Source organism: Elephantulus edwardii, unplaced genomic scaffold, assembly GCF_000299155.1.
Source record: "Elephantulus edwardii isolate Elephantulus edwardi_28Jun2011 unplaced genomic scaffold, EleEdw1.0 scaffold00050, whole genome shotgun sequence".
Lineage (NCBI taxonomy): Eukaryota > Metazoa > Chordata > Mammalia > Macroscelidea > Macroscelididae > Elephantulus > Elephantulus edwardii.
In genome coordinates, this window is record NW_006399800.1 from 3,976,270 (window position 1) to 3,988,646 (window position 12,377).

Sequence of the window (12,377 nt, forward strand, 5' to 3'; positions counted from 1 at the left end):
GAGGGTGGAGGGACGGCGCAGGAGAGGAAGGCCCTCTATGAGGTGGATTGATTCAGTGACTGGGATAATTGGAATGGGAATGTCAGAGACAGTGCGATTGGCACAGGACAGAGCAGAGTTTAGGGCTGTTGTAGGGTGATAGGGTCGCTATGAGTCGCAGGCGACTCGACGGCACATAACAACAACAACAACAACAACATTGTTAATAACACAGCAATAAACCTGAGTGTGAATGTATCTGTTTGGTTTTGGTTTCTTTAGGGTATATTCCTAGTAGTGGAATTGCTGCATCAAATGGTATTTCTATTTCCACTTTTTGAGAAAGCGCCAGACCACTTTCCATAATGGTTGCACCGTTTTACACTCCCAACAGTAGTGAATAAGGGTTCCAATCTCTCCACAACTTCACCAGCATTCTTTGTTTGTTGCTCTGTTTAACTTTGCTATTGTTGCGGGGAGGGGGTGAGTTTTAAAGTAATCACTTTTTTAGAAAATATTTTTTTTCCAGTTGGACTTTTTAAAAGTTGGACTAGATATTTTGACATAGTATTTCGTGGTGCTGGCTTCTGAACTAGGTTTTGTTTTTGATAAAAATATACAGTACAAAACATATACCAGACCAGTTCAAGGGAGCTCTGGTAGCCTGCCTAATGGTAGGAAGCTGCACTGAAATCCCAAAGGTGTGAGGTTTGAATCCACCAGATACCCCACTAGAGAAGGAGGGGCAATCTCCTCCTGTACCAGTTGGATCTGATTTGATGGCACACAATAAGTAAAAAAACAAACAAACAAAACCCCTGAAAATAGATGAGTTCAACTCAGTGACATGGGTTGCCTCCTTCAAGTGTGCCACCTTCCTTAATATCATTCTCCAAATGATCTCGTTGCCATTAGCATAAGCTCACCACCCTCTAAGCTGCTCATCTAAGCTTAACCTCGTAAGTTGCTGTTGTCCACATGACCACATATAGAGACACTTTTTAAAAGCATCATTTAGAAAGTAAGCATTTTTTTAGTAATTAAGCTAAACTATTATTTGATTTAAGTATGAGTTCAAGGATAAATTATGTTTAAAAATTTCCTCTTAATAATAGTTGAGGGGGAGGGTATTTATCGAGACTCAGTGACTCCAGAAAGCCTGAAGTCCCTGAGAATTTGAAATTCTGAATTTTCACCCCTTTTGATCAGGATTCTCCTACAGAATCTTTTATTTAGAACCAGTGTTTGAACCATATGAGGAAATTGTGGACCATCGAGTTGGAACCGACCCATAGCTGACCCTTCAGTGGGTTTTCCAAGGAAGTTAATTGCTCCTAAAGAGATTGCCCATCTTTCTCCCTTAGAGGAGCTGGTGGATTCAAACTGTGTGCCTTCAGGATTACAGCCCAGCTTCTTACCAGTAGACTATCAAAGTAAATTAGTATCAATTTATTTCTGTCTCACGGTATATTGGTATTAAACAGAATTGAGTTTGCATCCTGGCTTTGGTGATTATATTAACTTTGCAACCTTGAACCAGTCACCTAGCTTCTCTAAACTTTGATTTCCTCATTGATCACATGGGTATAAAAAGTTCCTATCTTAGAGCATTATTTTGAACTTTAAAGGAAGAACTCATATAAAAGATCTAGCATAATACTTAATCCACAGTTGTTTATGCTTCTTGTTGTTATGTGCCATTATGAGTCACATATGTCACGTATGACCCATGGTGACCCCTATGAACAACAGATCTGAACCCTGTCCTATCCTGCACCATTCTCATCTCTGACATACTTGAGCCCATTACTGCTGTCATTGTCAATCCATCTCATTGAGGGTCCACTTCTCTTTTGTTGACCTTCCACCTTTCCTAGCATGATGTCCCTTTCCAAGGAATAGCCCCTTCTAGCAGTGTGCCAAAAATATGCAAGATGACGCTTCACTAGCCTTGCCTGTAAGGAGCACTCTGACTGTACTTTCTCCAAGACATATCTGTTTGGTTTTTAGGCAGTCCGTGGGGATAGCCAGTGCTCTTCTCCAACACCACAACTCAAAGACATCAATTTTTTCTTCTGTCGTTCTTATTCATTGTCCAGTTCTCAGATGCATCTACAGTAGACCATGCATGTTTTCTTCCCCTTCCTTTTCCTCTTCAAATGGCCTCTCACTCACAGAAGCTGAAACTCTCCCAGGCTAATAAAATATACCAGTGTTTTTAAACATTGTTTTTAACAGCTGAAATTTTGTCCCAAATAACCCCTTGTATGGAACCCCAATATCTGAAGCAAAAGCATACTTTTATTAGCATAAATACAGTATATAAGTGCAATTTATAAAAACAGCTAGAAAGTTTACTTTTTAAAAAAAATTGTTTAGTATAAACTGCCTAATGAAACAATATCTTAAGTGATCTTAGCTTTTTTTTTCTTTTAATAGACTTAATTTTTTAGAATAATTTTAAGTTTACCAAAAGTTGTGTAGCAAACTCAGAGCATTTCTGCACACCCCTTCCTCCTGCACTCTTTGTCTCCTAAACTGTCTTGTGTTTCTGTAGTACATTGGATGAACTGATCTTGATTAATTTGAGCTCTGCTGGTGTCATGTGTAGGGAGTTGTAGTGCTAAGCCAAAGGTCATACCTCTATGGCAGTTCAAATCTACCTGAGGCTCTGAGGGAGTAAGAGGGGCTGTCTCCTGTTGTGTGATTTACAGCCTCTGAAAACCCACTGGAGGGTTAGCCAGCAGTTGGTTCAAACTCGACCTCAGTGAGTGAGTGAATCAGCCTACAGTTTACAGTTTACATTTCAGGCTTTGTGTTGTACCATACTGTGAGTTTTGCAAAATGGGTAATATCATATGCTCACTATGAGCTCTGGTGGCCTAGTGGGTAAAAGGTTGTTCTGCCAGCCCAAAGGCAGGCAGTTTAAGTCCACCAGCTGTTCTGTGAGAGAGAGATGGTTAGTCTCCTCCTGTGCCATTTACAGCCTCTGAACATCTGCTGGAAAGTCAGCTCTGAGTTGGTTCTGATGCCATGGCAATAAGTTTGAAGGTTATTGGGGTTTTTTAGTAGTATTGTACCAAATAATTTCACTGCCCTAAAAATGTCCTGTGCTCTGCTTTTTTATTCTCCTTTCTCCCCTTCACTTCATAGAAGAAGTCATTTTACTGTCTGTGGGTTTTTTCAGGACATCATGTAATTGAATCCTGTAGTATATACCCTTTTTGGACCAGCTTCCCCCACTTAGAAGTATGATCTGAGCCTTTTTTGAAAATGGAAGTTGCAGTCTTAGATTATCTCCACATTCATAAAAACTGGATAAATCATTTGTGGGACCCAACCAAGAGCCTTCAGAGATTACCTGGACTCTGTGGTACAGATTGAAAACCCCTGCAGTATAGCACTGCCTGCAGCAGGTGTAGGCACAAGATCCAGAGGAAAGAGCTGCTTGTCAGCTCGTCAGTTTAGATGAGAATATCAGCTCCCAGTGCTTGAGCTGGAATGGACCTCAGGGCTGTTCAGTCCCATGGTTTTTAAGAAATCCTCTCCCCTCCCCAAATAGCAGAATCCTATCTTCCAAGGTAATTCTAAACAGAACCCCTGAGAAAACAGAGTAGAGTCAAGGATACTGGCAGCCCTGATGGGTTTGCCTCTCACAGCTCTGGTTTAACCACCTGAGGTTAAGGTGAGGAGGTGTGCTGCCATCCCAAAGTTACATCGTTCAAATCCACCAGCTGCTCCAAGGGAGAAAGATGGGCAATATCCTCCAGTGTGACTTATTGCTTCTGAAAACCCACTGGAGGGTCAGCTATGGGTCGGTTCTAACTGGAAATACAAAACAACAGCAACATATTATCTTGGAAGAGAAAGTCCCAGAGAGTTGGGACCTCTTGGCCAAAGTCACCAATGGGGCTGAAGGGAACCCATTTTATTAGCAGAGGTCAATGCCCTGAGGAAATAGGATGCAGGATGGATGGTGTGCTGGCTGGCTGGCGGAGAGGCTGGGAGAGGCCAGAGCATAGAATCAGTGACTAGAGTGGGAGTGAGGTCAGGGAGTAGACAGTCTGTTTGAGAAGGGATAGGGAATCCCAAAGTTAGATTCTGCTCATCCAAATATTACTAAGGACATGCACTAAAATTCTGTCTGAAATTCAGATTTATTGATTATTCAGATTTATTGAGGTCTTATATCCAGTAACCATCGCCCCTCTAGTTTCTCTTCCTCCTTGCCTTCTTAAACCCATTCCCAGGAGCTTGTTAAAGCCCTGGTTTGAGCTTCCCAGTTGAGTATCCTTGGTGTTCTGAGGTGGCAGTGGAATAGGCGGTCAGACTGCTGGGAGTTGAGAGTTGAGGGTGAGGAGTGCAGCAGTCCTCCGTGGGCAATCGTAATCGTCCTGGCCATTGGTCCCATTCAGCTCTGAGAGCTGGCCAGACACACTCCTCTGAGACACCGTGGGAGGGCAGTTCATTGCCTCAGGAATAATGTCGTGCTGGGAAAGCCCTAACCATTCTGGCCACTTCCTTATGGCTGGTTCTAGCAAGAACAGATGCTGGGATCAGAGCTTTTCCTCCTGTGGAGAAAGGTCTGAGTGTTCAGCAGGCGAGTTACAATCAGGCAGACGTTGCTAAAACAACTCCTATCCTTTTCAAATTCTTTAGAGTTTGAGTTCATTTGGCGAGTTGTTATGTACTGTCAAATCAGAACCGACTCATAGCTGACCGTCCAGTGGGTTTTCTGAGGCTGTAAATCACACGGGAGGAGATTGCTCATCTTTCTCCCAGTGAGCAGCTGGTGGATTTGAACCATGTGTCTTGGGTTGGCAGCATAACTCCTTATCACTAAGCTCCCTCTTAGGGGAGTCTTATTCATTCCCATTCTAGCACGTAGCTTAACACTAGACACAACACAGATGCTCTAAACCACAAGATTAAATTTTGGGTTTATGATTACCCTTTGAAGACTAATTCCTACTCTGACTCTCATTTTATGGTTAGAGAAACTGAGATAGGGAGGGCTGTTTACCTAGAATCACAGAGAACCTTGGGTGCAAAGAAAAATGGGTATTACTCACCTCAATTGCCTTCCACTCAATGCAGCCTTATATCATTGAGGGCCTGAAGTTAGAGGCCTGTGTGTCTCCGGCCTCTTTAAGCCTCAGTTTCCCTATGTGGAAAATGAGACTAATTGGCTGCTGTCAGCAGAAGTAAGAACTGTAGCTGCTAGAGATGGTGGGAACTGTAAGATCCAGTGGCTGTGAATGGGCTTTGCCTGTGCCCGTGGCACCCCACCCCACCCCAAGAGAGTGGAGCTGCACAGGAGAAGTCTCCTCTCACATCTCACCTGGCTTAGTGTCTGCTGCTATGAGCACTGACAGGTGGAGCAGCACCTCCTTGGTGGAAGGTTCTCCTAGCATCCTCCATGTGGATGAGAGGGAAGATTTTTTCCATTGGTCTCAGCTTAGCTGGCTCCAGAGCGGATCCTAAGAACCAGCCCCCTCACTTCTAGTGACCACAGAATATAACTTAGAAGTAGAAGCTATAGAGCTCATTGATTAAAGGACACCAGAGTCCCTTGAGGGCACTGGGAAGTCTGGACATTAAACTTTGGCTTTACCACCAACCTGCTGTGTGACTTGGAGAATAGCCTGTCTTTCTCTGGCCTTGAGACTGGTCACCTCATCTGCAAGGGGTAGGGCCCAGACACAATGACTCTGAAGGCTTCTTGGGCTCACCCATGCCTGTCCCTCCTCTCCAGCTAGTCTGGGAGCTTCTGGCCTCCCTTAAGGCTGTTGTTGAACTCTGGGCTCTGCCCAGAAAAAGCTGGGCAGTCCACTGGCCCACTGATCAGCCAGTGGGCAGACAGCATGCCGATCACATCTTGTGTGGCCTCTCTGAGCCTTTCTCTGTCATCCTTCCACAATGGGGCTGACAGCAACCATGAAAGTCTGTGAGGTGCTGCAGGAGACCAGAGCTGGACTAGCACTTTCCCTTGATCTGGGCAAGACAGGGTTCCTGTTTTTCAAGGAAGGGTGTGCCGAGGACAGAGTACCTAAGAGGTGTGCAGTGGGCAGTTCTGTCAGGAAATGAAAGAAAAATCTGAACAAAATGTAGACATCTAGGCACAGTTCTCTATGGACCAAATATAGTTAACATCAGGGACATTTTTCCCATTCTATTTTTTTGTCTTTGAATAAGAGCAGCTATTTGTCCAAGTCCCCCAGCAGGCTGGGGATGAGGAGCTGTCTGTGATTCGTGTTGGATGCTGGGGGACCTGGAATGTGTCCAGGCTCCGCTTGGCTGCCAGTGGCCCTCACAGAATAGTGTTTTACTACAGATTCGGCCAGGGGTTGTCGAGCACTCTTCTCACAGTGGAATGCTGCCAAGAAGGCACAGGGGACTTAGTTCTGTCCAGATAGGGGGCTTCAGGGTCACTTGGGCCAGAGAGCAGCCAGGGAAAAGTGAAAGGCAAGGATACACACATCCATGGGCCAAGAGCATAAGGGCAGGGTGGGGAGAAGGAGGAGTGATTGCCAAGATAGGAGTAAGATCCTCTTTGCATGCCTGGCGCCTGCTGCGTTTGAGGCCATGAAAACTTAATAAAAAATGAGATGAGAGAGTGAACATCAAACCGTAAGAATCCAAATAAGGTCAGTACTTTAGTTAGTGTTATGGCACCTGTGTCACCTTCCTGGTTTTGACCATGGTTATATAAGATGTTATTGTTGGGGGAAGCTGGGAGAAGGGTACATGGGAACTCTCTGTACTATTTTGCAACTTCTATGGAGTCTAAAATTATTCCAAAATAAAATAAAAAATATCTGGGCATGTGAATCTGCTTTTTGCTCTGGGGGACACCACAGCCTCCACTCCTGCTTTCCAGGTGTTTATAGAGGGACCAAGGGAGCTCTGGTGGCATAGTCCGTAAGGAGTTATACTGCTAATCCAAAGACCACATCTCTCCAGAGGTTCGAATCCACTAGGCTCCTTGAGAGGAAGATGGTCAATCTCCTCCTGTACAACCTCAGAAACCCAATGAAAGACCATCTCTGAGTACTGCCAACTCCACAGTGATGGCTTGGAAGGGATATTGTTGTTGTTGCTGTTTGTTTTTTGTTTTTTTAAATAGGGGGCCAAGCTCTACAATCAAGGTCTCCCCCAAATCTTACATAAGAGAGCTGATGCAGGGATAGGCACTTAGCATAGTTCCTGGCACAGAGTAGAGTTTTGAAAATGTGAGCCAAAGCTATCATATTATTTCTATTTTAGAAGGAAGCAAACAGATTCTCAGAGACAAGAAGTGGCTTGGCCACGTCCCTTAGTTAGAAAGTGGCTAAAGTGGTTTTGACCTTACAATCCGAAGGCCGAGGCTTTGGGCTAAGCCATGCTCTTCTGTTAAATTGATGCTGTGAATTTGTAAGACTTTCTTGGAACTTCAAGACATGTCTGACCTCCCTTCCTCCCTCTATCTATGTGTTTTCCCACCATCTCTTCCCTGGGGCTTTGGATTGTCCTTCAGGGGCTTCAGTGAACCAGGTGCTGTGGTTTGAGAGGAAGGATGTGGCACTGGCTATGCAGCTCCTGAGGCCTCTGCCACTTGTAGGGGCCCATCGACCCTGTGTCCCCTCCTGTAATGTGGGTGCAGTACCCAGCCTCATCCTTCATCACTCTCTGAGCAACCTCTCCTCCCGTGAACATTGACAGGCAGAGCGGCATCGCCTTGGTGGTGTCCACTGCATGTTCCATGGGGAGGAATGACAAGGAGGTCTCAGCTCGGCCAGCTCCAGAACCCTTTTCCCGAGGCCTACACAGGGGTCTAGTGCAGAGGGTAGCTGAAGTGAAACCTAGACCGCCGTGAGGTGCTTGCCCTGGCTCTGACCTAGCTGACCATTGTGTTACAGAGGACACCTACAGCTCTGAGGAGACCGTGGACCACCAGCCTGTCCTTCTGAGGGTCATGGATACTGCAGACCCGGTAACTTGACCACGTTACCCATGGGACCAGTACAGCCACCATACAAACGTTGACCTCAGCAACAGGGGCCTCAGATGGGAATCCATGTCCCTTTTAAGCTCCAACTTGCTATGTGACCCCAACTGCTAGGGGCTTGAATCATTTCATTTGCTAAATGAGAAGGCCTGGGATGGGAGCTGGTAGACCTGATAGTTACTGGCATCCCACTCTAGTCCTTATGTTTGTGCCACAGTAACAGGTGCACACACATGTGTACACAGACATCTCTGGTGAACACCGCTTAGCCAGAGTCCTCCCCACCACCCACCAGCACACACTTATGCGTGTCTCCTCTGTGTGCTCATTACATGCTGCCCAGGCCGGATGCCAGTTATTCTCAGAAGCCAAAAGGGCAGCATGAACTTGACCTCAACTCAGCAGTGCCCATGGATAGCCAGGTCTCCACCGGGGCTCTGCCAGAGTCTTTGGCTCTGTGTCCAACAGGCCAAGGGCTCCAAGTACTTGGCTGGGTGGTGGGAGGGAGCCTCATGAGACAATGTCTTCTTTCAGGCCAAGCCAAGTCCACACTCAAATGTCTCTTTGAGAAGGGTTCTTCTGGGGAACAATATACAAAGACCCTGGAATGGGGAGATGGAATGGGGCAGTTCAGGTGAGACCTTCACTCAAACTCCTCTGACCCTGACTGTGGCTTTCTTCTCCACAGGACACCCCCAGGAACTGCGAGCGCTACCTGAACTGGGCCCACGCCTTCCTGGTGGTGTACAGCGTCGACAGCCGCCAGAGCTTCGAGGGCAGCAGCAGCTACCTGGAGCTCCTCGCGCTGCAGGCCAAGGAGACCCAGCGGGGCTACCCCACTGTGCTGCTGGGCAACAAGCTGGACATGGCCCAGTACAGGTGAGCCCGGGCACCTTGTCCCTCACTGCGGGAGCTCCCTCTCCTCCTGCATAAAGGGAGGGGTCATCTCCAGGGATTATCTGACAGCTGTTGGCTGTCAAGTCAATTCCAACTCTCAGTGACCACCCAGGTCTGCAGAGTAAGGCCCCAGCCTGCCTTCAGAGGTGCCTTTGGCTGGGTTAGGACTGCTAACCTTTTGGCTAATAACTGAACACTTAGCTGTTTGAACCACCCAGGGACTCTGCTAACACCAGTAACCCACCCTAGTTCAGATAAAAGTGAGCATATCGTAAGAGTATTATGGGTTTGGTCTTCCAGGCAGCCAGAGGCCAGAAGGGAAGGGCCTTTAGGCCACACAAGAAGTCAGAAGAGAGGCCATTCCTTCCACCCCATGGGACCCTGTGGTCTCCCCTGACCTCACCCTTTCTTGCCAGAGTCTATGTGATCTTCCATTTCTACCTCCCAAAGCCAACTCGGGCACCAGTGCCTAGTCCCGCTTCTAGGAGAGAGGCTCTGATTGGCTCTCACCTCACCTAAGTATGACTCAGGCTCTACCACAGTCGGCTGTGCTGACAACAGTCTCTTAGAGCGCTGGGTTTCAATCAGAGGTCACAGTCTGGGCCAGAGGGCAGATTACCACAGAATGCTATAGCCTGTTTTGCTTGGCTGGCACCATGGTGTTTTTTTTTTTTAAAAAAAGCAAACAAACATGGAATTGGAATGTTTCTGAGGTGGAGAATGCTGATGCCTTCTGACCACCTCTGCCTAAGAGTTGCCTCCACTCTCCCTACACATTCCAGTTGCTTGTCTGCCCCTGAGGCATTTGAGATTGATGTTTACCCTTGAAGAGTATTCAGTGGATGTTGCCTCCTAGGTGGTCAGTCCACCTGCACAGTGTGATGGGAACCCATGTTGTGGCAGGGAAGGGATGGGGCTGGAAATAGCCTTCTTCCTTTGGCCACAGGCAGGGCCTGACAGGGAGACTATCCCAGCTCATGGCTAGTCACTGCTACTTCCCCACACCCCAAAGATGCATTGACGACTGCTAGCTCGAGGGAGCCCTTTGTTGAGATGGGTAATGGGTACAGGGAAGTGTGGTCTCCTAATGATGGGCCACAGAACAGGGCGCTCAAGAGTCAAGCCTTCAGACCCACACAAATGAAATTTCAGGCTAAATGAGGGACAATCTAGGTGTGACCTTAAAGCCACAGAAGGTGGTCTCTGAGGAAATCACAGAACCTGAGAAAGGTGGGTGAGAAGATTCAACACAAGGAGAAAGACACAGACCACTAATTATAACCCCATTCTTTGCTAAAGGGAGCGTGTAAAAATGGTTTGAGAGTGAATAGCAAAGTGCAGGGCTCAAGAGAAATCACATTAGCTCGTTAAGGACAAATCATGACTGTTTGTCGCCACTTCCTTTTTTGACGAAGTTGTTGCATCAGGACTTGGTGGACACAGTCTTAACTTCCAGTCAAGCATTGATCAGTGTGTCTTAGAGCTAATAGAGTAGAATATATGTTTGAACAGTGGTCCCCAAATTGCTGATAACTAGGCTGCAACAGAATAAGACAAAAGAAAGGATATTATCTGCATTTGCTGCCTGTTCATACACATGCATGGACACATGGGGGGCTGTGGGGGCTTGTTTCTGAAAAATCCATCCATCAGGCTCTCCCACCATGATGGGGTGACACATTCCAATGCTTCCTAAAAGCAAATAATACCCAGTATCCTTTCAGAGAGATTCCTCAAGGACATGGATGGAGAGTGGGTTAAAACTTCTGTCCCTGACCCTTTTTGTCCTTGGACATTCATCCGGCCTCACACTATAGGGCAGTGCCTAAGCCAGCTAGCCCACTCCTGCCCCTTAGGCCTGTCCCATTAACCTCAGCTGAGAACCCTTTTTCTACTGGTGCCCACTCTAGAGCCTCTTCTCATTTACCTTTCTCTGTTCCATTGTCAGTTGGGACAACTCAACAGTGGGTGGTGACCAGGAGAATTCAACCATTAGAACCATATGCCCTCAAGACTCCAGGGACCCCATGCCTTTTCCCTTATCTGTATGTCTGGCATAAGAGCGAGCCAGGCTTCTTTCCTCAATTCCCATGGCTGTCAAGTAGGAAGTTTCTAGAACATTCTAAGGTACAAATAACCTTTTTTATCTTCAAGGGAGCTGGTATAGGACCAAGTTGGGAACAGGAGCCACTCTTTCTGCCTTTCCTCCTGCTCTGCGAAGTGTTGTCACCCTGTTCTCTTCTGTCTGTCCTTCGGGCAGGCAGACAGAACTCTTCCCACATTTTGAGAAGACCCTGTCCACCTGAGTCACCACAACCCATCATGGCTCTGCGGACTCTGTGGTCCAACAACTGACGTTCTCTACAGCTGATCCCACAGGCCAGGGCTGCAGGTGGCCCGTTTCCTGATCAAGGGACCTGTGTTGTGTCAGGAAGAAGGGGAGCTGGAAATGGCCTTCTTTCTCTCACTGCAGGCAGAGCCTAAGCGTGAGAAATTTAGGGCCAAATCCTCTCTCACTCCTTGTCACATTCCTAAATTCTGGTTTTGGTACCATCAAACCACCACACTATCTCTGTGCCAGGTGTTACGCTGAGGGCTGGACATGAAATTACCTGGCTTAATCCTCACAACAGCCCCATGAGACAGATGCCACTGTCCCATTGTAATGTATGAGAAAACAGAGACTCAGAGTTAGATCTGACACAAAGTCGTCCAGGTAGTAAGTGGGGGTGCTGGAATCGGCCTGGCACGTTGGGACATTGTCCTGATTCCTCTGCTCTGCTCTGTTCTCCTCACCAGGCAGGTCACCAAGGCTGAGGGCGCGGCACTGGCAGGCAGGTTCGGGTGCCTGTTTTTCGAGGTCTCCGCCTGCCTGGACTTTGAGCACGTGCAGCACGTCTTCCATGAGGCCGTGCGAGAGGCCCGGAGGGAGTTGGAGAGGAGCCCCCTGGCCCGCCCCCTCTACATCTCGGAGGAGAGGGCCCTGTCCCACCAGGCCCCGCTCACTGCCCGCCATGGCCTGGCCAGCTGCTCCTTCAACACCCTCTCCACCGTCAGCCTGAAGGAGATGCCCACGGTGGCCCAAGCCAAGCTGGTCACTGTGAAGTCATCCCGGGCCCAGAGCAAGCGGAAGGCGCCCACCCTGACCCTGCTGAAGGGCTTCAAGATCTTCTGAGATGGCCCCCTTCAGGGTCCTGGACTCAACAGCTGGGCAGGGCTGCAGGACAAGGGCAGGCTTCTCACCACCTGCCTTTCCCTCTGGTGGACAGCTGACCCCTCCTGCAGTGCCATGCAGTGTCCCTGACAGTGACTTTGTGAGATGGAGGGACAGGCTTCTGTTTTCCCCAGGCCCTAATCTCCGTGGTAACCCTGCAGGGATACAGCCACTGTGGCAACCAAGAAAGTGCAGTGTCCAGCCTGGCGTCACCACCTCCTCTCCGTGGTAGAAGCTGGGCTAGATAGGGACCGCCCTGGGAAGGCCTGTGGAGGTGTCGACAGAAGTGCCTGCAGAGGA

At 47.9% G+C, this 12,377-nt stretch overlaps 1 protein-coding gene across 1 annotated transcript in view; it reads left to right on the top strand.

Annotated features, from left to right (window-relative positions):
• RASL12 (RAS-like, family 12) overlaps positions 1-12,038 on the top strand; it is a 17,357-nt gene extending 5,319 nt beyond the window's left edge. The window contains exons 3-5 of the mRNA XM_006886661.1: positions 7,878-7,951; positions 8,655-8,845; positions 11,663-12,038. Coding sequence (XP_006886723.1) covers positions 7,878-7,951; positions 8,655-8,845; positions 11,663-12,038 — 641 coding nt within the window. The remainder of the gene's footprint in view (positions 1-7,877; positions 7,952-8,654; positions 8,846-11,662) is intronic.
• The last annotated feature ends 339 nt before the right edge of the window (positions 12,039-12,377 follow it).